We start from the raw sequence: 27,813 nt of genomic DNA on the forward strand, positions 1-27,813 counted from the left end.
GTCCCGGGTTGGACAGTCTGTGTCCCTGTGGCGGGGGTCTCCCTATGGGGAGGTGGAGGGTGGGGGTGGGAGAGTCTAGACATTCGTTTACACTTGACTCTTGAACAACACAGGGGTTAGGGACGCCCGCCTTTTCACACAGTAAAAAAATTTGCGTCTAATTTATAGTCTTCCCTCTTATCCATGGTATCTACGGTTCTGCAGCTGCGGATCTAACCAACCAGGGTCCTGTAGGTAGGCCCGAGGCGTACACTCTTGAAAAAAAAATCTGCGTATTAAGTGGCCCCGCATTGTTAAAGGGTCATTTGTACTTCCATTTCTTCACTTCCACCCATTTTGCTCTTTTCGCTAACATTTTACTAGCACACCTGTTAAAAACTCCACAAAGCATTGTTACTTATACTGAGATACTTATCCTTTTATCAATTAAAAATAAGAAAATCTCTTACCTTAATTTACATGATTTCCGGGGGGGGCGGGGCTGAGTTAGTGTGAGAGTCTGGGTTCTGCCTGCTCCAGAGGTTTGAGGGACACGGCTGAGGTACCCAGTCAGGTGGTTCCCACCCTTAGCCCCGCGCTCAAGAGATGCGACCCCGCCTCTCAGGTCAGGCCCCGCCCCCAAGCCGAGTCGACCCGCCCTCTTCGGACGCGGCCCCGCCCCCCGGAGACGTGACGCTCTTGGCGTTCCCTCCCCGCCCGGCAGGCCGCGGGTGGATGGCTCGGCGCTCCGCGGTTCCCTGGCTGCGCGCGCAGACGGTGGGCCTTTCGCTTCCGGCCGCGACAGCTTCGGCGCTGGCCAGAAGGATCCCGGCGGTCGACCTCCCGGAGCGGCATGCGGCGCTGAGGCGCGGTGGATCCGGCGGCGCCATGAACCTCCTGCCCTGCAACCCGCACGGCAACGGGCTGCTCTACGCCGGCTTCAACCAGGACCATGGTGAGGAGAGCCCGTCAGTGGCCCCGGCCCCCCCTGCCGCCGTTTCCCCTCCGAGCGGGGTCCCGCCCTCAGCCCTGAGGCGGCGTCCTCACCGGGTTCAGGCCTCTTCCCCTGCCGGCGGCGTTCTCTCCCCTGCCCCTGAAACCGCCCTCCTCCCCCAGGCCGCCCCTCTCCCCCCGGCCCAGGCCGCTTCCCCGCCGCCCTGACCCCCCACCCCCATCCAGGTCGGACAGTGATGGGATTTTCCGGGGCGGCGTCGGTTCTTTCTTGCGGGTTTAAGGTCCCCAGCGGCCGGGACGGGGTCGCATCGAGGTGAGAATGCCCCTGTAGGCCCAGGACCTCGTCCGCGAAGGTCCTCACCTTTTCTGCTGATTGTCGTAGAATATGCCGCCGGACTCACACTTTTTTTCTTTTGTTGGGTGGCAACCGGACGGACTGTTTAGCCCGGCTTTTCGGGAGATGGCCTTTTTCGCCTTTCTGAAATCCTGCGTGATGCGGGACTGCGCCCCACTCTAGCCCAGGGAGGGGGACCCGCGTCGGTTCTGAGGGTTCGCTTTGGAAGCCCGTTTGAAGAGGATCCAGAAGCAGGAACTGCAGGATACGTGTCAGTGGAGCCAGTTTGGGGTAGAGTTCCGTAGGCCGGGCAGGGGTCGCCCAGCTGTGTCAGCGCGTGGGCGCGTGGGGTGCTGGCTCCAAGGTTCTGACTGTAGGGCCCCGGGAGAGTGAAGTGTGTTCTGGGAACCGAAGTGAGGCCGGGATTTCCTTCAGGGAGGAGCCCTTAAGGGCGGGAAGAGTTCTTGGAGGGGTGGAGTTGGACGAGGGGAAAATTGTGGGATGCGGGTGGCTGGGCTGGGGACCGCAGGGTTTGTGGGGTCCGCTTTAGGGGCCAGAAGTTGGGCATCGGGCAGTGTGTGGCTGAACACTTTGGATTTTGATTTCCAGAGGAGGGCCAGTAGGTTGCTTAAAAGGTTCTGATAGTTGGAAACTCATTAAGGAGTTAACTGTGCTTTCAATGGAAAGAAGTGACTGATATTAAGGGCAGGGAGAGGCAGTCCTAAAAAACAAAAACGGAAACACAAAGCGTAGTGACTTTGTGGCCTTTAAATCCAAGATCTATACCGACAGGACTGAGCGACTAAGCACACATACCTGTCCTAGGGCCAGATGAGGAATCCTTGTAGTAGGTTTCTGTATAATAATTGAGGCTCACAATAAAGCTAATTATTTTAGAAACCAGGGAAGTTTATAATGTTTTTATCAAGGTTTCATCAAAGATTATTTGGAAAATACAGCTCTGGTTTTTAAATGAATATATTTCAGTTGTCTGAAAAATACACTCTCACCTTTGTAAAACCACCTCATTTGGTTGTAATAGTTAAAAGGAAAACTTACAGTGTTGCTGAAAAATAAAAAGCATTTATACTTAACCTTCTGCTTACCCTTAGCTTAATTCCCTATAATGTAAATGTATGCCAGGTTATTGAGTTAGTTACATTTTGTTTTTATGTTGACTTTTAATTTTTACTCAGCATTTTTAGCACTGATTGAAACTTTAGCTTTAGAAACCTTTGCTTTTAACTTTAAATTGTTCAAACTTTTGACTTATCTTCTCCCAAAGATAAGTTGTATTACAGTTTGGAGATTCTGAAGTGTTGATATGTGTGCATTTCTGTAATCTGGCTGCCGTTTTTCTTTCTCTTCCCGTGGGAAACAGAAGGTTTGAGTGGACACTCTTCTGTAGACTACCTTGTCTTGCTGGGACCTAGTCTGAGGCCACAGACTGACTTCGCTGGCTCACTTGGCTATGGATCTGGAGTGTAGGTGAAGAACACTTGTGTGTGGTGTGCGCGTGGTTCATGTGTAGAGAATGCCCTTCAGTGATTCTGATGCCCTGTTGCCAGTTGGCTTTCTCTGCACTGTGCTTGGTCCCCTGCTGTTGGCCTGAGGACTTCTCTGTGGGGAAGTTTCATTAAGATAGCAAGGATGTGAAGGTTCATGCCAACTGTTGTGTGATAACCAACTAAAATCAGTTAATTTATTTCTCCCACCCCGCAAAATAGAAAGGATAATGCCTAGCCTTCTTAGAGAGTGGTTTCCAGTCTTGTGTTTGTAGGACCTTTTTTCTAGCTTTTTACTGAAGTGCATTACTCTTACAGAAAAGTGCATGTATCCTATGTATTCAGCTTGGTGAATTTTCCAAACTGAACACACCTTCCACAGCACCCAGGTTAAGAAACCAAATACCTTGGCACCCTGTGCTCCTTCAGGCCACTCGCCCAGTCTAACTTCCAGCGACATAGATTAGTTTTGCCTGTCTCTGTACTGCATTTTGTCTCTGGCTTTTTTATTCAGCATCGTGTTTGCAAGAGCTTTTTTCCCATACTGTTAAGTATAATTGTAGGTCATCCTCATTGGTGCAGTATTTCTTTGTGTGACTACATCACAGTTGGTTTGTCCATTCAACCTTTGGTAGGCATTTGGGTAGGTTCCCAGTTTGGGGCCATTTTGAGCATACGGGTGCTGCTGTGACCATGCTGTTACCTGTCTTTTAGTGAATGTATGTTGTCATTTTTACACGGCTTGTTTACGTAGGAGTAGAATTGACAGTGGCAGTCATGCAAACAGTTCCACAGTGGTTGTCCTGGTTTGCCCTCCATTCCCATGCCTTGGCACACTCATTTTGGCCTTTGTGGCCATTTTGGTGGATGTTTAGTAGATCTCATTGTGATGTATGTGTGAGATTGTATTTGCATTTCCCTGATTCTGTAGGTTTATTAAGCATTTGGATATTCTCTAGTGAAACATCCAAATCTTTTGCTCATTTTCCTATTGGATTGTCTGCCTTTTTCTTATAGATTTATAGGGATTGTTTATGTATTTTATACAAGTCTTGTCAGAAATATGTGTGTCTGGCAAAGACAAGTAAGATCAGGCTTAAAACTTGTGGGAGGTGTAATAGTTGAGAAATAAAAGGAAAACTTTTGACTTTTGTTTTATTTCCATATTTTCCATAAAGCCAAGCTCTGATTCTTCTGTCCAGATTACATGATTCCAGTAACACAACGAGGGAGTTACAACCCAGAATAAGAGATAATAAGTAACATTGCACTTTCCAGTGAGTGTCAGACTCCAGGCCCAGGTCAAGTTCATCTCAGAGCCTGAGAGTTAATTACGGAACAGATTCCAACTCCTGGGAAAGCTATCACGGCCCTTGTAGTTTTATGCCTAACTTGGACAAAAAAATAGAAGCATGCTTTTTGCATTGGGGGGATGGAGTGGTTGATAACATAGAATAATGTCATCCCAATGCTGGAACACAGATCAAAACAAGAAGAGACTCTGAGGGTGGCTTTGGCTTTCAGGTCAGTGATGTGTCGTGGTGAGGGTCCAGCCACTGCAGCTTGTCTTAGGAAAAGAAATGAAAGGTTTGGTGTTTCTCTTTCTGGTTACAAGCTTCATATGAGCCAGCAGTCAAACTTGGTGGTGTTGACGGAGATTAATGTGGTCTTGATCACACTTAGGCAAGTGAAGTCCAGACCACAGGATCATCTTAAAACTTGATTGCTTCCTTCACTTCCTCATAGCATCTTCAGTTGGACCATTAACAGTCTGGTGTGTGACTTGGGGATGGTGACTGAGATGGCTTTAGGGAGTTAGGATTAGTTCCAGGTGGGAGTGAGGTCATGGAGACCTCAAGCTGCCTTCTAGAAGACCCTCCATACTAGCCCTTCCACCCATTCTCCAACTGGATGTGTCCCTGCCTGCTGAGTTGGCCTGCTTTGTGGCTGTCCTTGTGGACTCTTCTTGTTTGTTGTTGCCTCTCTAGAGCTTGGTGCCTGATACAGCCCTGGAGAGGTGTGTTGGGAATGGGGAGGCCAGTGGTGGGCATTAGAGGCTGGAGTTGAGGGACATGTGGGGTGGCAGAGTGGCTGGTTCGGTAGCTGCTGAGCCCCATGTTGTAGTAGCAGAGAGCCTGGTCCATGGGATGCCAGAAGGGCCCTGCGGGGGCAAGTGGAGTAATGTGCAAACCCTTTGATAACAGTCCATGAGGAGAGTCATCATGACACATGCAGACCACATCCGTGTGGCCTGAGCATCCACAAGAGTTCCTCAGAGAGGCCACTGTCTCTGGACCCTTCGCACGTGCTGCTCCAGGCCTGGGGTCTTCAGCTGAGACCCCAGTGAGGTGATTAATTTGTCTCTCTCACTGTTTAGGATGCTTTGCATGTGGGATGGAAAATGGATTCCGAGTCTATAACACCGATCCACTGAAGGAAAAAGAGAAACAAGGTAAGAGTAACACATTTCTTGGTTTCTACCCGTTTCCAGTCCTCAGAGTCTAGGTAACTGTCTTTCAGGTTGGAGGGGAGTGGGTTGTGAGAATTTGTTCATGGGCCTGTCAGCCTGGATGCAGCTTTGCTCTTCCTTGTGTTGAGCTTCTACGAGTGCTGGGCTCTGTGGACTGGGTGTTGTAATGATTCAGTGGGTATTGGTGACTGGTGAATCCAGCATCTGCTGGCCCTGTTGAGAGAACCAGGTGTGGTTGTGCCAGCCTCTTCATGCTTCGTGTCCAGTATGAAGCTGTAGGGAGCTGAAGTGAGAGGTTTAGATCCAACAGGTAGGACTTTGACTCTTAAAATAACTCTGTCTTCGAAAATACTATTGTGGCAATAAATTGTAGTTGCTTTTGTTTTCTTATTTCAGTGTCTTTTTTTTTTTTAATTTCAGTGTCTTAAATTATGTTTTCATGGAATAAAAGTTTTCACAAACTGAAATCAGGAATTCTTTTGGTAAAATAAAATAATGGTGGTCCTTTTCCCATTTGGCAGGAAAAGTGTGTAATTTAATGGGTAGACTTTTCCCACTTGCTTCTTTCCTATGTATTTTTCTTAAGCTTTTAGTGACTCCTGGTCCTTACCTGCCAACAGATGAACAAATCTCAGATAAATCATAAACAGTGAGAAACCTCCTTTTTCTTCCTGCAGTTGTGGTTTTGGTTTTTATTCAGTGTGCACGTTGTATTTTCTGATGCAAGAACCATTTCTCATTTGTAAGAGGAAGTCACTGCATTCTTATGCTTCCCTATCGGCCCCCTTCCGTTTTGACAACTAATAGCCTACATCAGGGATTTTCAGATTTTTTTTTTTCCAGCAGTGAAACCTCTTTGTCAAGTAGAATCTTCTATACAACCCTGGTATGTAAAACAACAAATGATACTTTATTCCTAGGAGTTTATTTTGTAAGCTGAAGTCTGTTCAGTTCAGTCACTCAGTCGTGTCCGACTGCAGCCATGGACTGCAGCACGCCAGGCCTCTGTGTCCATTACTGATTCCGGAGCTTACTCATACTCATGTCCGTTGAGTTGGTGATGCTGAAGTCTGTAATTTTTTCTTAGTAGAGAAAGACCAGGGTAGCTTCCCTGGTGGCTCAGAGGTTAAAGCGTCTGCCTCCAATGTGGGAGACCTGGGTTCGATCCCTGGGTCGGGAAGATCCCCTGGAGAAGGAAACGGTAACCCACTCCAGTATTCTTACCTGGAGAATCCCATGGATGGAGAAGCCTGGTAGGCTACAGTCCATGGGGTCGCAAAGAGTCGGACACGACTGAGCGACAGAACAGAACAGAACAGAACAGAACCAGGTAGTAAAAGGCTCAGACTCTGGGCCCACACTATTTAGATCCCAGTCCTGCTCTTCCCCATATCAGGTTGCTGTGTGATATGGGGCAGGAGTAACCTTGGGCAGATTACTCACCTTCTCTTGGCCTCCGTTTCTTTTTGTGTAAAAATGAAAATGTTAACTGCCTGCCTCCTAAGTTCATTGTAAAGATGGATGAATTAGGGTGAGGGAGACACACGAGCTACTGGCAGCACACACACATGGAAAGTGCTGTGTAAGCGTGTTCCTCGCCATTGGTGGCAGCAGTGTTACCTTTCAAGAGTGGGGCTTTGGCATTAATGAGGGTATGGGTGATGGTGGGAGGCTCCTCTCAGTCTTCCATGCTTCTGACTTCTCTTTAATTTGTTTTTTGCACCGTAAATTAAGACAGTTCTGTTTTATACAGAAAAATAGTTCCAAAGTATTTTGAAACAGCTTGCCTTGCAAATTTCCCGATGCTTTTTCCCTTAATTGACCTAGAAGCTTAGGAACTAGACTTCAGTGTGAAAGTTGAATCATTAGCGGCATATTAAAAGTTGCTTCCTAAGTGATGAAATGTTTACAGTGAATCTAAGATTTCTTATAACAGTAAGTTAAAACAAGAAGTATCTCAACCTTCAGGAAGACTTGCTTTTGTCATGTCGCAGTGCTGTGTCTGTTCCCCGTCCCTGCTCAGCTGCACTGTGTCTGGGTCAGACTGTCTCTGAGCTTCGCTTGTGGTGAATTTTGCACTTGCCAGGGATCCAACAGGGCCATGTGGTGCCTACTGATGGCGTGTTTAAGGACTCCACCTACATGCGCTTGCAGGCTGGTCCGCTGCTTTATTTCTGGCAGCGAACTCAAAACAGGCAGAAGACTTGACCTTGTTCTTATTTTATCGTCGAGATTTGCTTTCCTGTATGAGAAAGGAAGTGTGCCTGCATTGGAGGGTGATTCCCAGATCTGGGCTTTCAGCCTTGTCTCTGCTGTGACCGTGGCTCTGTGTAGGGGGACTGCACGACAGGCTGTGATCCGCGGGCATCTTGCAGTCACACCCACTGCTGGATGGAGCTAGCAGTGCCAGGAAGCCATCTTGGGCATCCTGGGCCCCCAGTGGAGACAGCATTCTCTTCCAAGGTGTTGGAGGTCCTGTGTCACATGCACAGAGCCGAGTGGCTCACTTGGTAGGAGTGGGAGCCCTGGGAGTGCAGCCGTGGCGTTCTCACGAGGGTGCTGCAGGGCCAGAGTGTAGGACTCTGATTCACGTATATCACACACACATCCAAGCATATCCTGGCAAGAAGGTTCAAGTCATAATTTGAACAAGGATGTGTCAGGAGTAATACATTTGGATAAAATTATATCTAAGTGGTTATAAAAATAGAAGGAGTGCTAAAAGGTTAACTCCAGTCTTCATTTAGAAACACAACCCTCACACATTCCAAAGGTGACTAAAACTTCTGCAGCCCACGCCTGATGAACTTGCAAGGTCCTCAAGCCCTTTGTCTTCAGCGCCGCGTGACTCTTCCACACTGCCAGCACTCACACATGTAACGTGGGCAGCCGTGTGTGGGGAGCAGAGGGCACACGGAGGCCTAGACAGGATGACTTGTGACAGATGGGACAGCAGGTGAGGCCACAAGCACTGCACTGGGGGTGGAGGATGCAGCGATGAATAACGCAGGCAGGGTCCTTGGCGAGACCACCCAGTGACTGGAAGTAACAGGTGCCTGTCTGCGCACAGTCCACAGTGCCGCCCAGTTCAGCGCCTGCCTGACCTCACAGTCTTTCAGGGTCTTGCCCATGGCCCATCATCCTCCAATTTCAGGGCAGGCCGTGTGGGATCCATGCCCTGTGTGGTCAGTCAGTCCCGCACGTGGTGGGTGAGGGAACGAGAAAGAAGTGGGAAGCCTGTGAGATGGAGGGGGCTGAGCTGATTGTGGGTGTAGGGGGAGTGGGGTTGTGTCCAAGTTAGCGATGGCCCTGGGGAGGGTGTGGAAAGGCACATTCCTAGCCTTGATGGTCCCAGTTTAAATTGGTAGAACCTTTTTTGTAGAAAAATTTGACAAATGGTTCGTTTTCTATATTTGCACACACACACACACACACTCTGATCCAACAATCACACCTAAAGGATTTTATCTGAAGGAAAAAATTGGGGAGAAGACAATAGATGGTACATGCTGACGTGAAGGTACAGCTGTGATGCACTGTAAGAGCAAAGAAGTTGGAAAATAGAGTGGTGGTGCCATTGGTTTGAGTTCAGAAGTACACACGTGAGCTCGTTTACAGCTGTTCTACTTCATGCTTTTCTGTGTTGTTTTATTTTTATAGTGATAATATGTGATTTGAAGAATGAGAAATAAGCTATTTCTATTAAAATGCCTGGGAAATAGGAAAGAAGCAGCTGAGGGTTGCAGGGCAGATGCCATGTGAAGAGGCTGGGGGCTAATGTCCCATGGGAGGGCTGAGTTCTGCCCCTTCAAACAAGAGCCTCTCAGTGGAGTGGAGGTTAAGCCAACACTCAGGATGTCCCTCTCCCCCATTTTCTTTCAGTTTCTGTGTGTGTGTGTGTTTATTTTGGCCAAGCTGCTTGTGGGATCTTAGTTCCCAGCCAGGAATTGAACCCAAGCCCTTGGCAGTTGAGAGCTCAGAGTCCTAACCACTGGACCACCAGGGAATCCCTCCAGTTTATCACTTTTCGAGGCAGATTCTGTTGGAAGAGTGGGACATGTCAGGTATTGATTTGTGCCTGAAGCTTTCATCGGTCAGTTTCCTGGGAGCCTGTTGTGTGTTCTCTGTCTCTCCGTAGTTTTAGTCTGCTATACAGCCAGCCACTGGACCTGGCTGCTTTTAGAGACACGGGCGCGTCTCCTTGATTTTTCCGCCAGTTGGAGATCCCTGTGGATCTTTCAGGACCAGCGCTTGGGGCCTGGGGTTTGGGGGCTCTAGTGACAACCTTGGGCTTCCTTTCAGGAGACCCCCCTCCTCTCCAATTACTTGGGGGCTGTGGCCCTTGGTTTGGGGGAGCTAAAAGTCCTCTGATTCTCCTGGAGTTTGTGGAGTCTCGCCTTTGATTGCTTCTGCTCTTCCCAGGAAAGCCTTTTGTTTCTCTTTCCCCGCCTCATTGTTTGATGCTGAAAAATCTGCCCTTCTCTCTTTCCAAAGTTAAATCCCAGAGGCCATGACTGTTTCCAGTGGTTAAAACTGCTTCTTTTTCTTAATCCTTAACCCTTAACACCTTTGTAATCTTGACATTGATTTAAAAAAAAAAGCATCAAAATGTTAGCCATAAATTAGGCATCCAGGTAATACAAAATAATTCTGATTTCATGTAACAGTTTCTTTTTGGTTGTTGTTGTTAGAAAGAGGCTTAGAGAAAAATCACAACCTGTATCATTTAAATTAAAATTAAAAAAAAAAAACAACTTTGAAACAGAATGTAATTTCCTTTTAACAGAAATTTTTGGTGATTTCTTCGTGTGAAGTACTTCAGTTTTTGTTCTTTTCCCTGATTGGTTCACTGTGCCCAGGTCACATTTCCGAGGCTGTTGTGCCTCCTGGCATTTCTTTATTTTCCCGTTAGCTTGGTCACATCTTGCTAGTGACTCACTGCTTTTAGAACTTGAGAAGACTTACGACTGACAAATCCAACATTAATAAGTTTGAAGTCTCAGTGGTCACGTAGTGTTATTGATATTAGTCTTAAACATTCTCCCTTGGTTGGATAGTATTTTAAAAATGTATTATTTACCTCTTGGCATAATTTACAGGTTTCTCTTGATATATTTGATTCTAGAACTTACTGAACCTGCGCTGAGGAAATAATTGCACTCCTAACAAGATCCCCAGAGCTCTTCATCTTGCAAAACTCTGTCTCCATTAGATACTGACTCCCCCACCCCCCTCCCCCAGCCACCAGCATCCTACTTCCTATCTTTATGAATTTGTCTACTCTGTTCCGTTCCGTTCCGTCGCTCAGTCGTGTCCGACTCTTTGCGACCCCGTGGACTGTAGCCTAACCAGGCTTCTCCATCCATGGGATTCTCCAGGCAAGGGACCTCATATAAGTAGACTCATGCAGTATTTGTCCTTTTGTGACTGGCTTATTTCATTTAACATAATATTACATAAACATAGAGGTTGCTTCTACCTCTTGGCTGTTGTGAATAATGCTTCTGTAAACATGCATGTGAAAATATTTCTTTGCAACCTTGATTTCAATTCTTTTGAATATATACCAACAAGAGGGATTGCTGGAGCATGTGGTAGTCTGTTTTTAGTTTTTTGAGGAACCACCATACAGTCTCCTGTAGTACCTGCACCATCCTTGCCAACAATTGTTATTTTCTGTTTTGTTTTGTTTTATTTTGATGCTGGCCTGATTAATGGTTGTGGCGACATACGAGTAATATCATATGATATTTGTCTTTGTCTTTGACTTACTTCCCTTGGTATGATCATCTCTGGGTTCATCCATGTTGCTACAAATGACATTGTTTTGTTCTTCTTTATGGCTGAGTAATAGTCCATTGTGTATATCTATCATATCTTCTTTATCCATTTGTATGTTGGTGAACAATTAGGTTGCTTCCGTGTCTTGGCTATATTAAATAGTGCTGCTGTGAACATTGGGGTGCATGTATCTTTTCAAATTAGAATTTTCTCTGGTTATATGCCCACGAGTGGGATTGCAGGTTAATATGGTGACTCTCGTTTTTAAAGGAACCTTCATACTGTTCTCCATAGTGGCTATATCAGTTGGCATTCCCACTCACAGTGTGGGAGAGTTCCCTTTTCTCCACACCCTCTCTGGCATTTAAAAAAATAATCCTTATTTGGTCTTAGTTGCAGCATTCAGGATCTTGCATATCGGCACAGGCTGTTGCGGCATGCAGGCTTCTGAAATTGCGGGGCTTAGTTGCCCCACAGCATATGGGATTTTAGTTCCCCACCAGGGATCAAACCCACGTCCTCTGCATTGGAGGTGGGTTCTTAACCACTGGACCACCAGGGAAATCCCTCCAGCATTTAAATATTTGTGGACTCTTTGATGATGGCCATTCTGACTGGTGTGAGGTGGTGCCTCAGTGTAGTCTTTGATTTGCATTTCTCTAATAACTAGCGATACTGAGCATCTTTTCATGTGCTTGTTGGCCATTAGTATGTCTTCTTTGGAGAAATATCTCTTTAGGTCTTCTGCCCATCTTTTGTTTGTGTTATTTGTTTTTGTTATTATTGAGTTTTATAAATTGTTTGTATATTTTGGAAATTAATCCCTTCTTGGTAGCATTGTTTGCAAATGTTTTCTTCCAGAATGTAAGTTGTCTTTTTGTTTTGTTTATGGTTGCCTTTGCTGTACAAAAGCTTTTAAATTTAATTAGGTCCCATTTGTTTAGTTTTGTTTTTATTTCCATTACTTCAGGAGACGGATCCTAAAAAGTAAGGTTGTGATTTACGTCAGAAAGTGTTCTGCCTATGTTTTCCTCAAGGAGTATCTGGTCTTACATTTAGGTGTTTGTTTTTTCTTTTGGTTTGGTTTTTGCTGGGTTTTTTGGCCATGCTATACAGCACGTGGGGTCTTAGTTCCCCAACCAGGGACTGAGCCCATACCCCCTGCAGTGGAAGTGTGGAGTCTTAACCACTGGACCACCAGGAAAGTCCTACATTTAGATTTTAATCCATTTTGAGTTTATTTTTGTATGTGGTTTTAGAGAGTGTTCTGATTTCCTCCTCCACTTGTTGTTCATTTAGTCATATCCAATTCTTTGTAACCCTATGGACTGTAGCCCACCAGGCTCCTCTGTCCATGTGATTTTCCACACAGAAATACTGGAGTGAGCTGCCATTCCCTTTTCCAGGAGATCTTTCTGACACAGGGATTGAACCTGAGTCTCCTGCATTGGCAGGTGGATTCTTTACTGCTGAGCCACCAGGCAAGACCCTCTTTTATGTAGTGGTCCAGTTTTCCCAGCACTGTTTATTGAAGAGACTGTCTTTTCTCCATTGTATTTTTTTGCCCCCTTTGTTATCTGCCTGCCAGTGCAGGAGATGTAGGAGACCTGGGTTCCATCTGTGGGTCAGGAAAATCCCCTGGAGTAGGAAATGGCAAGCCACTCCAGTATTCTTGCCTAGAAAATTCCATGAGGTTGCAAAGAGTCGAACACACCTGAGCAGCTGAGCACACTGCACGATCTCCCCGTGCCTGGTGAGCGCCAGGGAGCCAGGTGATGCCCCTGGTTGTGGAGGCATGTTCTGGCCTGTGGGGTGGAGGATTCCCGGCTGTCATGGGTCTGAGGCCACACACCAGCAGGGAGCAGTTTAAGGACTGAAGCATTGTAGTTCTTTGAGTTTGGGCTGTGGCCACATCCTTTTACAGCCAGAATTACTTGAGATGGCTTGTGTGTCACAGGACAGTAAATTGTTTATAAGGAGAGCTGTGTTCCTTGTGGATAGTATTAAATACCGAGTCCTTTCTAGGGTTTCTACTAGGCCTTGAATTTGAAACTTCTCGAGTGAGCTGATGGACTTTGGGTCCATCTTGTTTGGCTCCGACTAGACAGGTATGAGTCAATTCTTAGTTTAACTTCTGATTTTCAAAGGTTTGGGTTCCTTGCTTGCCCTGTGCTGTACCCTCACTGTGCCAGGAGCCTGTGTTCAGGACAGACCAGAGTGGGGGCTGAGGGGCCAGGGTGGGGGCGCCCGGCTGTGACATGAACCGTTCGGAGAGCAGTGTGCTCCTCTGACTCCACACACTCCTCGCAGGGGTTCTGTTGGTCCCCTGAGTATTGGGCTTCCTTCTCTCATGGAGCACACCTGAAAGCCTGCGGACATACTCCCCTTCACATAGTTTGTGAATGTTTGTGAACATTTTGGACTTCCAGGGGAAGAAGTGTTTAAAAGTGGTGAAAAGGAATTCCAGCTTTTGCATCAGACCATTTGAGATGCTTTCTCAGATCTTATGTACTTTGCTGTGCTTTAAATTATGAATTCAGATATTTCATACATTTTGCTATATTGGCTTCTTAGGTGCTCAGTGTTATACATCAAAATACAATTTTTGATGCTGAGGGGTTTGAAGCTAATTATTTTCCTAGCTGGTCACTATTTTCATTTCTGATCATAGATACAGATTGCTGATTAAAAATCAAATGCTGACTGTTTTTACCTTTTTTTTTAAACTGTAAAATATACATACTGACTTCTTTCTATAATTTCAGAATTTCTAGAAGGAGGAGTTGGCCATATTGAAATGTTGTTTCGCTGCAACTATTTAGCTTTAGTTGGTGGTGGGAAAAAGCCAAAATACCCTCCGAACAAAGGTAGGTAAAATAATCCTGCATTTAATAATGTGTCTCACGTGTAGTCCTGTCTTTGAACTTTTTAGAGTATCTTTGTGTTTGGCCACACTGGATCTCCCCTGGTGGCCCTGTGATTCCTGAAGGGACAGAAGCATCCAAAAAGAGAGTGATCTCTGCTGTTCCCAGGAGAAGAAACATGTGACCAGAGTCACTTTTCCCCATGGACAGAGAGCACATGCTCTTCACTTGGGTTGACTGGATGGGGGCCTCCACCCCCAGTTTGTCCTGGGTGTTCTGTGCTGTGAGTTTTGTTTGAAAGCCAGGTGTGGGGAGCCGACTTCTGCAGAGAGCCACGGACTCATGGAAACGCATAGAACAGAGAACAGCTGGGCTCTGGGTTGAAGAATGTTTTTCCTGCTGTGCATGTGTGAGCCTTTGTTCAAAGAGACAGCAGTGTAAAGGGTGTGGCTCTTTGAAAGTAAGGGAGAAACAGAAACTTTACAAGTTCAGCTGAGTATCATGTGTCTGTAAATGTAGGTATCATTTGGGGCACAAGGAAGAAACCCAGTGAAGGAGCAGGGGAAGAGGGGGCAGGTGGACAGGGGAGAGGTGGGGACAGACCCCGGGGCTTCAGATGCCAGGGATGGTGTGGCTGGGAAGCAACAGCAGCAGTGCTCAGGAACAGTCTTGGGAAGCAGTTAAGTATAAGGCTCAGCAGACGTGGCGGTTGCAAGAAAAGAAAGGGGAGCTGTGTTCACAGAAGAGGCAAGAGAGGAAAGTGAGTGTGGGCATCAGGCAGATGCTAGAGATGGGAGGAGGCTGGGTGACCACTGCAGCCCTAGGGGACTGTTGAGTTGGAGCCCACTGGTGATAGGCTCCACCATGTCAGGGGCCATGGAGACCAATCTCTTTCAAAGCTTGGTGACAGAGGAAAGGAGTATAGCAAGGGAGGTCTCCCTACAGACAGTCAAGATGGGGGTGAGCTGGAGATCTGCCTGAGACCATGAAGTAAAGAAAGAGGGCAGGCACGGGCGGCACAGAAATGCACAGAGTTCTGTGTGGCCCTGGGCAGGGTTGGGCCTGACTGGCAGTTTCTCAGTAGAGTTGTGTGGATGTGATGTGGGGAATAGAACCCACTCTCAGGTTGAGGGTTTGCCCTGATAACACGGGCCGAAGGGCAGGAAGCCTGGCTGCTGTCCAGGTCATTGCCAGCGTGGCGTGGATGGGCAGGACTGTGGCTGTGAGTTCTGGAAGAGGCCACCCAGAAGTGACAGTCCTGCAGCTGTGCTGGGGCCAAGGGCAGGTCTTGCAGTGGAACAGGAATTACCTGACCTGGGCTCCATGGGAATAGGCACAGATCCTGCTGCTGGATCAGCCTTTGTCATATGAAGAATTTCATCGATCATTGGTGAGGAGTCAGGAGCCTGGCCTCACCTGTGGCACTGCTGGGGGAGGAGGGGGTCACTGCTCCCCACCCCCAAGGAAGCAGTGGATTGGATAATCTGAGGTCTCTCACCTGTAGCATTTTATTCTCAGTAAAAAAAAAAAAATTCTGAAGTAAGAGAGTCTCAGGAATTTTACAGACTTAGAAGAAAGCAATTTTCTAACTGAACATATTGAGTAAAATGTAAGCTTTTTGTAGTGTGCTAAAGGTGATTTTTAAGAAAAGAGCTTGGTTTTTATTAAACTTTCTTCGGTAATGTCAAAATTACTTCTGAATATTTTCTTAACTGCCAGTTAAGATACATGGTGTTACAGTGTAAAGAGTCTAGGTTCTTTGGTTTTTGAGAACAGAATAAAACAGGACTGGAGGAGACTGGTTGTCACGGTGACCAACTGGGTCCAGACAGGGTGCTGTTCATGGTGCAGAGAGGCCCTTTCCTTTTTAGAAGGGAGTCCAGAATTTTGAAATACTGTTTTTGCTGTTAACAACTATATTATTAAAAGACAGAACCCCGCCCAGTACATTTTAAATTTCTAGTTCCCTGCAGCAAAGCAGCTCACAGCCTTCAGAGGCCACAGGGAGTTGGCATTAACTAGAGTCCTTGGATTTTTCTCACTACCCAAGTCATCGTGTCCAGTCACTTTTCTTTTGTGAGTGAAAATTCATGCTGCTGCCTCTGGGGCTTCATCACACTGTTTCCAAACATTTCTGAAAATGGGGTTCACCTGTTTTTGTGACAGCCTTGACATCCTTCTGTCTGGGCTTCTGTCTAGTTTGAGCCGGTTCATGTTGAGTTACAGACTTTCTGGTGTTAGGTTGCAGGGCCAGAGGAAGTTCATTGAATCGCCTTTTGTGTTCAAGAGTAGATTGTCCTTTGCCCAGAAAAGTTGTGACCATTCGGTTTTGGAAAGATATTATTTTCAACAAGGTAACTGTCTACTGACTGACATGTTGGTGCCCTTTAAGGAGGAGCTAACGGGAGAAGTTCATCACAGATGGTGTTTCAAGGAGCAAGAAACACTGCTTCATTTTTTAGTGGTTATGAATTATAACTAACCTCTTCAATAGTAAATACGTTCTATGTTAATAATTTTGGCAGTTCTGATAGGCTGGTATTTAGGTCTTTCTTGATTTGAAACTTAGATGACACTTACCATTCTAACAGAACTGAGCCCTGAATCCCACCGCCTAGATTGTTGTTGGTCACGTGTTGAGACCTTGAGGGATGCATTCTTTCCCTTCCATTCTCAGTCAGCTGTGGCCTGACTGTGGAGGGAGCTTATTTCCCTCACCCCACGTGCCTCATACCCAGCTTTTCAAGTGGAGGACAGAAGAGGCCTGGACACACACTCCAGGGTTGTCTGTAAGTTGTCTCAGCCCTTGGGACGTGAACTGATGATCCATCCTGACGGAAGCGTGTGGCGTGAGCAGAAGGCATTCTCCAGCTTGAAGCTGAGCGAGAGCTCGGGGCCGAGGAGCCCTGGCCCGGGTTCTTATGTATCTGTTTCCTCCAGAAGCAGCCCTTTCTTTTCTTGACCCAGGTTTGTCTCCAGCACTTGGTGCCTGTGGTGGCCTTGCTTTTTGGCTCAGCCTAATGGAACCGAGGGAAGAGAGGTGGAGAGAAGCTCGCCTGAAAACAGGCGAGGTTGTTGGGGAAGAGGTTCAAGTGAGCGTGCAGAGGCAGAGACTGGGCCTGAGCTGTGAGCAGGCTGAAGAGCGGGGCGGGAGGACCGGAGGCAGCCCGAGAGCAGGAGGCGTGGGCTTGAGACCTAGGGGCAGGACCTGGGAGAAAGACTCTGGGCCCACACTGTTTAGATCCCAGTCCTCCTGTGCCCTTTGTCAGGTTGCTGTGTGACCTTGGGCAGGTTACCTTCTTTTGGCCTCAGGTTCTTGATGTGTACAAATGAAGAGGATAACCGCCCCCACCCCCATCAGATGTTCCTGATGTGAAGACGCCCTCAGGAGTGCCTCTAGCAAGCCAGCCCCTGGCCTGTTTGTTGTCGTGTTCATAAATTCTTTCTTGTTTCAGTGATGATATGGGATGACCTGAAGAAGAAAACTGTGATTGAAATAGAATTTTCTACCGAAGTTAAGGCTGCCAAATTACGGCGAGATAGGTAGGTTTGGTGTCTCATTTTTCAAGATAGAATAGTCACCTTCTCTGAAGATAGCTGAAATCATTTATATTGAAGGTTTTGACTCAAGAACATAAGGCAGTGAGTTTCATTTGCCTCCCAGGATCGTTTAGAGGTGAGCAGTCAGTGGGTGTGGGTGCACCTCCGTGGACCCGGCCTGGGCTGGCCCTGCCCTCCAGCTCTCAGTCCTTCAGGGGCACTGTCCTACCCATCAGGTGCAGACTGAGGACACGAGTTTTGACCCCTGAATTGCCTGCCTCTTAGCCCACACTTGTCCACATCATGCCTCATAAATGTTTCAGTTTGAAGGTAAAGGAAAACTCAGGAACTGCTCACAAAGAGAGTCATTGAATCTCACCTGTTGAAAGTTGCCGGTCTCTCCCAGCCGCTTGTGTTTAGTAGAACACAGGAGTTTTTCCTAGTATGTTGATCGCAGTGGAGCAAAGCTTCGATTTGTATTGTGGCGTGGGGTGTGAATGGAGTCTACATCCTGCACTTGTAGGTAGACTTGTATCTTCCAGGAATGTCAACATTTAGGGCTTGTAATAATGCAAATCCTGGAGCCAAATCAAGGATCTACCTTCTCCCATTTCTGAATTGTCAAGACATGTCTAAAAGTGTGTTAAGATAGAATTTCTGACTTTGTGTCCTACTTGGTTCTTACTCTATAGATAGAATGGTTGATGAGAATGCCCCCACCACCACCCCACCTTGGGCTATACCTGCCTCTTTCCAGGTGGGAGGGGCTCAGTCCTGGTGTCAGCCTCCTGCCCTCGGGCTTCCTGCTGACCTCCTCCCCGGGACAGGAATGGGAATGATCCTCTTGTATGTGGTTGTTGGAGTGTTTCTGTTTCCAAATAATAAGAGCAAAAGCCACAGAATGTTTGAGTTTCACTTTGGGGGAGAGAACATTCTGATGTTGTTTTCTTCTTTGCAGAATTGTGGTTGTTTTGGACTCTATGATCAAAGTGTTTACATTCACACATAATCCCCATCAGTTGCACGTCTTTGAAACCTGCTATAACCCTAAAGGTAAGAATCCAGAGGCAGACCGATGGTGGAAATGGGCTTCTTGAGTCCAGACCAGGTGGGACGCAGACCCGTGCTGGGCGCCTCTCCTCCAGGTGGTCTTAGAGTGACGTCACCCTCGTGGTGGGTCCTGGAGCATCTGGGGTGCTGGGGAAAGGACTGAGAGGTGCAAGCTCCCTCCACCCCCCTGTGAACTTGCCCTGGGTCATAGCCCAGCCTCCTGACTGTGGAACTGAGACCCCGCCTCTTAGCAGAACCTTCTGGGTCTCTCTTGGGACTTGTCACAGTGACTGTCAGCCATTCAGGAGCTCCGTGGTGAGCCTGGAATCATGGTTTTATTAAGTTCTGAGGCATTTCCTTTCTGTTTTCTTCTTTGCATGTGGTGTTGTTATTCATTGTATCATCTTTGCTTTGAAAATTTTTGGTTTTTCTAGCTTTAGGTATACTTTACATAAAACTCACTGATTTTAAGTGTATCGTATGATAAACTTCAGTCACTGTAAATAGTCGTGGAGCTGCCACCACAGTAAGAGCAGAACAGCCCCATCACCCCAGAGGCTTCCCAGGCTGTGCGTTTTCCCACCTGACTTTCAGGTTTTGCCTTTTCAGATGTCTTTGCTATCTTTCTCTTAGCTTATTATGTTTTAGATTCCTTCATTTGTTTGTGTTTGCGTTATTATTTTGTTCATTTTTATTGCTGAGTAACATACTATCATATGGGTATACTACAGCTTTTGATCCACACCAGATTTTTTGGCTGTTAGGAATAGAAGCTGCTATGTATGTTTACATGCAGGTCTTTGTGTGGGTTTTTTTTTTTTTTCATTTCTCTTGCATGTATACTGAGGAGTACAATTGCTGGGCCATATTAGAATTATTCTTTAGATTCCACATTGTGTTAACGTACAGTATCTATCTTTCTCTGACTTAGCAAACACCCTCCATGTCATCCATGCTGTTGCAGATGGCAGGATTTCAATTTTTTTTATGGCTGCATTGTATTCCATCAGGTATATATCCACTCTCTGTGTTTGATTGGAGCGTCTAGTCCGTGTTCATTTGAAGTAATTATTGATAGGTGTGTACTTATTGCCACAAATTGTCTTAGGTTGTTTTGGTAGGTCTTTTTCATTCCTTTCTTGTTTTGTTTTCTTCTTTAGTGTTCCGTTTGGATTCCTTTCTCTTCTTTGTGCGTGTATCTATTATAGATTATTGGTTTGTGGTTACTATGGGGTTTATATATAGCAATCAGTATGTATGCGTGTGATTATTTTAAATGGCTGACCTCTTAATTTCAAATACGTTTTAACGGCCCTACATTTTACTTCCCTCTCACCCGATTTCTGGTTTTGGCATTGTCTTTTTGTGTATCCTTTACTCCTTGCAGATGTAGATGATTTTACCGCTTTTGTCTTTTAACCTTCCCACTGGCTTTGTGTGTGGTTGACTTTACTACTGCTACTCCATATTTGCCTTAACCAGTGAGCTTTTTCCTTTAACAGTTTTCATGTTTCTACTTGTGACCTTTTTTTTTTGCTTAGAAGTGCCTTTACCATTTGTTTAAAAACTATTTTTTCTGCACTGGATTACTTTGATACCTTTTTTTTTTCTTAAGTTAGTGTAAGATTTTTCTGGACTCTATTCTGCTCCAGTGGTCTGTGTTTCTGTCCTTATGCCAATATCAGGCCACCTTGATTTCTGGAACTTTTAAGATAATTCTTGAAATTAGGTAGAATAAGTCCTTTGATCTTGTTCCTGTTGTATAAGAATTGAAGGAGCTATTTTAGGACCTTTTACTCCTTGTAACTTGGTGACAGCTTGTCTGTTTCTTCAGAAAAGCCTGCCGAGATTTTTACTGTGATTGCACTTACTCTGTAGATGGATGACGGTAGGTTCCAGCCTGAGGTCATAGGACAGCTTTCCACCCACCAGGTGTTTGGTTTTCCTTTGCAGTGTGTTACAGTGTTTTCCATCTATCGTTAAATTTATTGTCGAGTTTTGGGATTGTTTTATGTATTTGTTAACGGATTTATTTTTAGATTTTACAATTTTGCATTTTCCCAAAAGACAGACATTTGATAAAGTTTACTTAATAATAAGTTCAGCAAATGTTTCCAATTATGAAGCCATCTCGAGGGACCGAACTCTGCTTGGCTCCCTGCTGCCCTTTACTGGGAGAGGATTTTGTGACTAAATCTTACTTTTTTGTGAGACCTGGAAGGCAGAGAGTAGGTGTGGTTGTTTAAAAGCAGAAACATTGAGATGGTCCTGAGTCCTTGACAAGTTTCTTGTCTCTCTTTAGGCCTCTGTGTCCTGTGCCCCAACAGTAACAACTCGCTCCTGGCCTTCCCGGGCACACACACAGGCCACGTGCAGCTTGTGGACCTGGCCAGCACCGAGAAGCCGCCAGTGGACATTCCCGCCCATGAGGGCGTCCTGAGCTGCATTGCTCTCAACCTGCAGGGAACAAGAATTGCAACCGCATCTGAAAAAGTAAGTGGGTGTCACTGTCCCACCGGAGGTCGTGCCTCTAGTGACCTCGCCTGCTATAGGGTGTGGGCTCCTGGCAAACTAGCCCTCCCTGAGGATCCCAACTACCCGAGGTTCTTTGCTCAGAAAGCAAGTCATACCTGACAGAGAGAGTTCAGAAGTCATTTTGTTCAGTTGTGCTCCATCTGTTTGGCAGTGGAATTAGTGTTTCTCTTTCTGACTGGCTGCGGGAGCTAGAATTAAGATGCCATTTCCCTGGGTGGTGAATGAACTGACAGCTCTTGGGACCTCAGACAGCCTAGGGCATCTGCCAGGGGAGCGTGCACACGGTACTCCAAGAGGGCCACATGTGGTCTTGGGCCCTGGGCTCCCTGACCCTTTCTCAGCCCCTGCCGGCTGCTGTCAGACTAAAGAGACTTGGGTTCATTCTCAGTGACAACGGGGAAAGTTGAGTTTTAGATTATGTGGGCGAGTTTGGGAAAGACTCCGATGGGCTAATGGGTTTGTGAATACAAATCATTTCAAAAAAAACTAAAAAGTTGTGAATCTTTGATAATGAAACACTTCACTGTTTTTCAAAGGGGACCCTTATACGAATATTTGATACTTCATCAGGGCATTTAATCCAGGAACTACGAAGAGGATCTCAAGCAGCTAATATTTATTGGTAAGAAAGTGCGTTGTTTCACCCTAGAGAAGGGGCCCTGTGTGATCTGGCGGGAGAGGCAGGACCACCCACATGAGGCGGGCGGGGGCTGCTGTACTGGAAGGGACTGGGTTTTTAGTTCACTTTATGATTACTGATTTAACTCTTTATCATGGGAATATACACAGAAGTATAATATTACAATTACCATGGGCCTGTCATCCTGCATTTGTCAGAATTTGCCTATTTTATTTCATCTCTCCACTGTCCCGTTTCTTCAGGCAGACACTGGAGGCCTTGTTTGCCCGTCCCTAGTCACTTCAGCGTCCAGCGAAGCTGACCTGGTCTCTGGTGGTTACCATGTCTCACAGTGTCTGTTGCTCTGAGGGGGCTGCACCCCTGCTTGGGCAGGACCTCAGTCCTTGTGTCTGTGGCTTTTGCAAGTGTGGAGCTGCACTTGGGCTTAAGTGATAAAAATATAGCCAGTATCTGCATGTAGCGTCCGTGGGGCCCATCATGAAACCCAGTCTCCCATCTGTCTGCTCTGGGGCCCATTCAGCCAGTCCGAGTGACGCCCTCCACCTCGGGGGCCAGATCATGGAGGGGAGTTTTTTTCTTTCCCGGGCAGCTTGTTGGCAGTGGCCTCAGGGCCCCTGGGGTGGCAAGGTGGTCTGCTGTTGACACCTGAGGAGGGGCTGTGCCCTGGTTTTGACTCTGGTAAAATGACTGTCCTGACCACGGGGGTGTTGAAACGGGAGAGCTGAGGTCAGGGCTCGCTCCTGTGTTCACACAAGACTGAGGCCCGCGCTTCATCTGCTTTCTTTGTAGCATTAACTTCAATCAGGACGCTTCCCTCATCTGTGTGTCCAGCGACCACGGCACGGTGCACATTTTTGCAGCTGAAGATCCAAAAAGGAATAAACAATCAAGGTAGGTTTCCCAGTTAGAAGGATGAAGCGTTGGCTGAGTGCTCGCCCACTGGGTCTGAGTTACAGGCAGGATGCTTCTCATTGGTCATTCATTTGATTTTTTAAAAAACCAGTGCAGATTACTTGATGCTAAGACTGGCATCAGGACTCGCCCTGCCATTAGCTCCTTAGGAAATCTGATGAGGTTTTAGGCACCTCTAGGGAGCTAGAGCTTGGTCCTGATCTCCCAACAGTCATCCTTGTGTTCACTGTTCAGACAGTCGATTTGGTGGCAGTAGAACCATCTGGTGGTGATGGTTTCTGGGTTTCTAATAGAGCCATTTGTAACAGCTTATTTTGTGTGAAAAATAAAAATTAAAAGCAAAAATAGAATTTAAATCATTAAGGCTAAGTTAAGTTAGTGTGTCTCTAACTTTGTCATGTGACCATAGTTCCTTTCTTTGCTTCCTTGTCCTCACAGTTTGGCATCGGCCAGTTTCCTTCCAAAATACTTCAGTTCCAAGTGGAGTTTCTCCAAGTTTCAGGTCCCCTCAGGCTCTCCATGCATTTGTGCCTTTGGAACAGAGCCAAACGCTGTCATTGGTAAGTGGTCCTTCCTGGGGAGAGTGGCCCTGGGTGTGATCAGTGCCACACAGGCCTCACTGGTGTTCCTTCTCTCCTGGGGGTCCTGTGCATCCATCTTGGGGTTCACGTAGCAGCCTGCCTTCTGGGGGTTCCTGGGAAGTTGATAGGGCAGATCATTTGGTCTTGAACCAACAACCTAAGGGGGTTCTCCCGTTGCTGCACTAGCTGAGTAGGTGCAGCTCCACCCCCCAGCACAGTGGGTTCTCGGTCAAGCGGCCCCTTACCACGCACAGATCCCTGAGGCAGCTCAGCCTCCGCTCAGGCTGCGTGGTGAGCTCAGTGCGGGCTGCTTGCTTTTCACCCTGAGTGACGTAGTCTCCTCTGCCCAGCGATATGTGCGGACGGCAGCTACTACAAGTTCCTGTTCAACCCAAAGGGAGAGTGCGTCCGGGACGTGTATGCGCAGTTCCTGGAGATGACTGATGACAAGCTTTGACCCTCCACCGGGAGCATGTGCACCGTGGCCCCTGGGCGCCCAGCGGCCCCTCGAGCTCCTGGGGCTGGTGACGATGGGCTGGAGGGACAACCCGGGACCTTGCGCGAAGCCACTTGTGGCTGTTTTCCGAAGCCAGGCCTCCTGAGTCCAGTGTTAAAGGAAGAATCAGCAGGGCACGGGGACACTGCCACCTGACCGCCGGCTTTACCTTTCGCTTCAGTGGTTCTGCCGCATCCGCCACCTGCAGCCAGGGCTCTGGACAAACTCGGGGCACGTTGAGAAAAGGAGGGACAACGTGAAATTTGTTTGTGGTGCCAGATTCCATCCTTTTTGCTGAGTCTGTGATGGAGAGGTGAACACACGTACAATCTTGGTTCTTTCTCACCAGATATAAGTGGGATTATCACACCGACAGCCTTAGGAGGAGGGAGGGAGCCCTTCTCCCATCTAAACTAAAGCAAGTTTAGAGTTCACAGGCTTGGTGTCTCCCTCAGGAGTCACATATCACATGTCCCCCTCTTGTTGGAGCCATTGGAATTGAGGCAGCGCCAGGCCCACCCCGTAAGCTGCCCCTGTGACCTCCTGGCAACACACTGGGTCAAAGGGAGTTCCCCTTTACTCGCAGGGAACAGAGTAACTGTAGACTTTAAAACTGAGTCATAGAAGAACACATCGCTTAATTCGAGGATACGAAGGGAAACCGGCGTCTCAACAAAGCAGTGCCCGGTCCTGTGGGCCTTGGCCGGCCGCTTCCACTTCCCTCTCTCACCGTCTTCTCTCCCCGTTTTTAAGAATAGCTGCACACTAACATTCTGGGAATGAGAGGCACATACTTTTTTTTTAACATTTGGTAACTAAAATAGGTTATGGGCTCTATATTGTTAGTACTATTTGAGGTATATATTTAATTTTCTTAAATTCCCTTTAAACTTAATTTTATTTTGATTTCAGGTTGCAAACATTAAAATCTGCAGCTGCAAGTTCTCAGTTTTGCAAGTTCTTTTACTGTCATGTAATCAACTAACTTTGTCTGTGGATTTCAATGTAAAGTATGCATGTTACTTTTATGTGTATTTAATCATGAAATTTAATTTTGCACACTTATTTGTAACGTTTCTTTTAAATAAACGTGACTAATTTTATTGTATTCTGTACCCATCAAGGGGAGAGAATTGTATGTTATAAAACCACAGCCCCAGTTTTGTTGGACTGCAGGCTGCAGGAACGGCCCAGTGTGCTTTGTGGCCTGGACTGTCCACGGCTGTGTGAGGGCCGGGGGCCGGTGGCAGCCCAGGTTCGGGAGCAGAGAGGAAGAGAGTGGTGTTCCCTAGCAGTGTCTGTCGTCTCTGGTCAGGAAGCTCTGTCTGAGGTCTCTTTGGGGGAAAGCCTGGTGTTGGGCCACCCATCAGTGTCTCTAACAACAGCCTTAACTTTGGGCCCAGGAGTAAGTGGGTATTTCACATCTGTATGATCACTAGTTTATATTTTCCCCAGTACAATGGCTTTAGTGTATCCAAGTATACATTAAAGTAGGAAAAGAATTTTGCAAAGGTTGGTGTCACGGTGTGAGGAGATGCTGCAAGCTGGTGAGGAAAACTGGGCTGAGTGAGGAACCAGCTCACTGGCCCTGGGAGAGGCCGTACGCGGAACATTCCATATCCAGAATGTTCTGGCACATCCATTAAGAGTCCACAGTGGGAGCAGGTGCAGGCTCTGCCACCCCAGGTACAGCCTTGCATGCAGCTTTGTAAAATGACAGAACAGGGAACATAATGACAGAACAAAATGACACAACATACCACCCTGGGTGGTATGTGAGTGACCCCCATCAAGAGGCTCTGGTTTGTCTTCTCAGGGGTTTCCCCTCAGGATGGTGACAATACCACGTCTTGCCTGGGAAATGCCCTAGATGAGGCTTGGTCTGGAGGGCCGAGGTAGCATAGCACTGTCCACCCTCAGGCCTGTGCATGTGGCCTCACTTCATCCCCTCAGGGAGGTGGCGGGAAGAGCTGTCCCTGGCCAGTGGGCTGTTGGGTGAACCTTCCTCGGTTCATTTAGGGACAGCAGCAGACTTGGTTTCTGAAACTGATAACCACTGATTTGTTGCCTAATGTAGGGGAAGCATGTTGTTCTAAGCCAGGGCCGCATCTAATTCCACCCTTGGCTAAATCCTGCCGGCCCCTGAACATGGGTACGGAGGGGCAGGCATGAAAGTCTCGTGTCCAGGGCCTCCCCAAGCCCCAGTTGGTCGCTAGGCTGGACCAGCCTGATTCGTTTGTCCCCCAAATGTCCATGTGAACATTCGGGAACCACCTCTTGGGGCCCCACGCACTGGGCTCTCCTGCCTGCTCTCCAGGCTGTGGGTGGGGGGTGGAGGGAGGGCTCCAGTGTGTCAGGTGGGGACAGAGCCCTCCGTGCCCTGCAGCCTGGCCCCTGCCCATGTCCTGTTAGTCTTCAGTGCTCACCATGGCCTGGAAGGGTGCGGCCCACTCCCCTCCTTACTTTGCAGCTTGTGAGACCAAAGCTTCTCATGTTTGCATTTCCTTTCTGCAACCAAACCAAACTTGTAGGTGATTTCACACAACTTAGTCCCTGGCCTCTTTTCTTTCTGTAAAAAGTATTTCAGCGATTTTAGTATTTTTGGAACTTGTGCTGAAATTCTGGTCTTCAGAATGGATAAAAAAATACTAATCACAGTACAAAATGTTCATTGTAAGGTGAACATATAGAAGAATATGAAGTGGGAATCAACATCACCCTGAGTTGCCATCTCCAGAGACGACCTTTAGAACCCCCGTGCCTTCGGGGGTGAAGTCTGATTCTCAGTTGCATTATTGGGACCATTCTTTTAACATTTCACAATTCAAGAACATGTCAGGACATACTATAATTGCCCAAAGATGCCTACTTGTATTTTTTTGCGTTTATAAACATTTTGGAAATGGAAATCCTTGTGCATACATGTTTACACACTTGTCCACCTGTTTCTTTGGATAATTGAACTGGAATTGCCAGGCCAGAGGATCTATGTGTGTAAGATTTATCATGCCCGTCATGATTGTGTCAACTTCAATAACAAACACCTCATCCTCACCAGAAGGCTCTGAGCACAAGCTTTTTAATCTTTGATGGAGAAAAAAGATCTCCAATTTTTAGCCAGGTTGAGCATTTTGGAATACATTTGCTGGCCATGTGAAATTATTTTGTATATTGCTTACTCATGCCTTTGCTTATTTTTCTGTTAGTGTATTTTGTTTATAAGGACTTTAAAAATAATCACCCCATGTCATTTTTTTCACTTTATGTTTGTTTCAGTTTGAGGGGTTTTACTTTGCTGTGTATCTTGAATCTTTACATAGTCTGATTGATCAGCCTATTTCCTTTATGGTTTCTAGTATTGGCTCGTGATTAAAACGCTTTTCACTGGGTTCGATGTACGGGTCTTATTTTCATCATTCAGTCTGGGCCTGATTTCCCAGCATGTAATGAGGAAAGGGCCTCATCTTTCTGCACCAGATGGTCAGGCACTGCTCAAGCCAAGGGTGTCAGCCCCAGCTCCTCTTCACCCCAGCTTGTGTCTCATCTACCTTAACTTTGTTTTCTACTTTGGATGAAGATTACGCAGTTGCCCTACTACAGTTCCATCTATCAGCTGATTCATTTATTACCCAGGGACTTACTGTACTGCTTCATGAAGAACTATGTTCTGATTACATGGCTCTGCTGATCTTAAGCCTTTTTTTCCCCCAGATGAACTTGAAAGCAAATGGAATAATAGCTAAAAATAAAATTTTAGTGGAATTCCAAAAACTCAAAAATGATTGTTTCTGTTTCTGAAGAGCTGAGGGACAGAATGTATCAGGATGTGAAGAGTATTTTCTTCCCATCAGTAATGTAATATCAGAGAGGACACCGTAAGTGCACTGTCATTCGTGTTTGCTTGTTTTAATGGCAAAGCTATTCAACTTGTGTGGAAAGAAGCTGTGAGTCTTCCTTTTGTGCTTCCCATGTCTTCTGTTTCAAGAGGATAAGAACTATTTTATGGAATTACAACTTGAAAACTATGATATGTTTACATTTGGTTTTCTGTGTGTTTATCATGCATGGGGCTTGCTAAGCTTCTTGAATCTAGATTTATGTCTTTGATAAAATTTGTGGGATTTCCTGGCTATTCCCTCAAATCTGCTGTTGTCTCTTTCCTGTTGGGATTC

The 27,813-nt window shown here is 46.6% G+C and overlaps 1 protein-coding gene across 2 annotated transcripts; it reads left to right on the forward strand.

Moving 5' to 3' along the window:
• The first annotated feature begins 645 nt into the window (after positions 1 to 645).
• WDR45B (WD repeat domain 45B) lies at positions 646 to 27,534 on the forward strand. 2 transcript variants are annotated; one of them, XM_088829236.1, is made up of 10 exons: positions 646 to 934; positions 5,150 to 5,224; positions 13,789 to 13,890; positions 17,343 to 17,430; positions 18,386 to 18,480; positions 20,780 to 20,970; positions 21,549 to 21,634; positions 22,442 to 22,543; positions 23,003 to 23,147; positions 23,442 to 27,534. In XM_088829236.1, the coding sequence occupies exons 1-10, from the start codon at positions 715 to 717 to the stop codon at positions 23,583 to 23,585; spliced, it is 1,248 nt and encodes a 415-aa protein (XP_088685362.1). In that variant the 5' UTR covers positions 646 to 714; the 3' UTR covers positions 23,586 to 27,534. The 2 variants fall into 2 exon arrangements, with proteins under 2 accessions (XP_088685362.1, XP_055264237.2); XM_055408262.2 differs by having other exon boundaries at positions 691 to 934; positions 23,003 to 23,124; positions 23,496 to 27,525.
• The last annotated feature ends 279 nt before the right edge of the window (positions 27,535 to 27,813 follow it).

This window comes from Moschus berezovskii, chromosome 20, assembly GCF_049115385.1.
Source record: "Moschus berezovskii isolate FMDL1 chromosome 20, NW_MosBer_1.0, whole genome shotgun sequence".
Lineage (NCBI taxonomy): Eukaryota > Metazoa > Chordata > Mammalia > Artiodactyla > Moschidae > Moschus > Moschus berezovskii.

Bases quoted from the DNA above. Each gene is read 5' to 3' on its own strand.
- WDR45B (XM_088829236.1), top strand. From the start codon at position 715: ATGGCTCGGCGCTCCGCGGTTCCCTGGCTGCGCGCGCAGACGGTGGGC. The intron at 935-5,149 runs GTGAGGAGAGCC...CTCACTGTTTAG, and splicing joins CGGCTTCAACCAGGACCATG to GATGCTTTGCATGTGGGATG. The intron at 20,971-21,548 runs GTAAGTGGGTGT...TGTTTTTCAAAG, and splicing joins TTGCAACCGCATCTGAAAAA to GGGACCCTTATACGAATATT.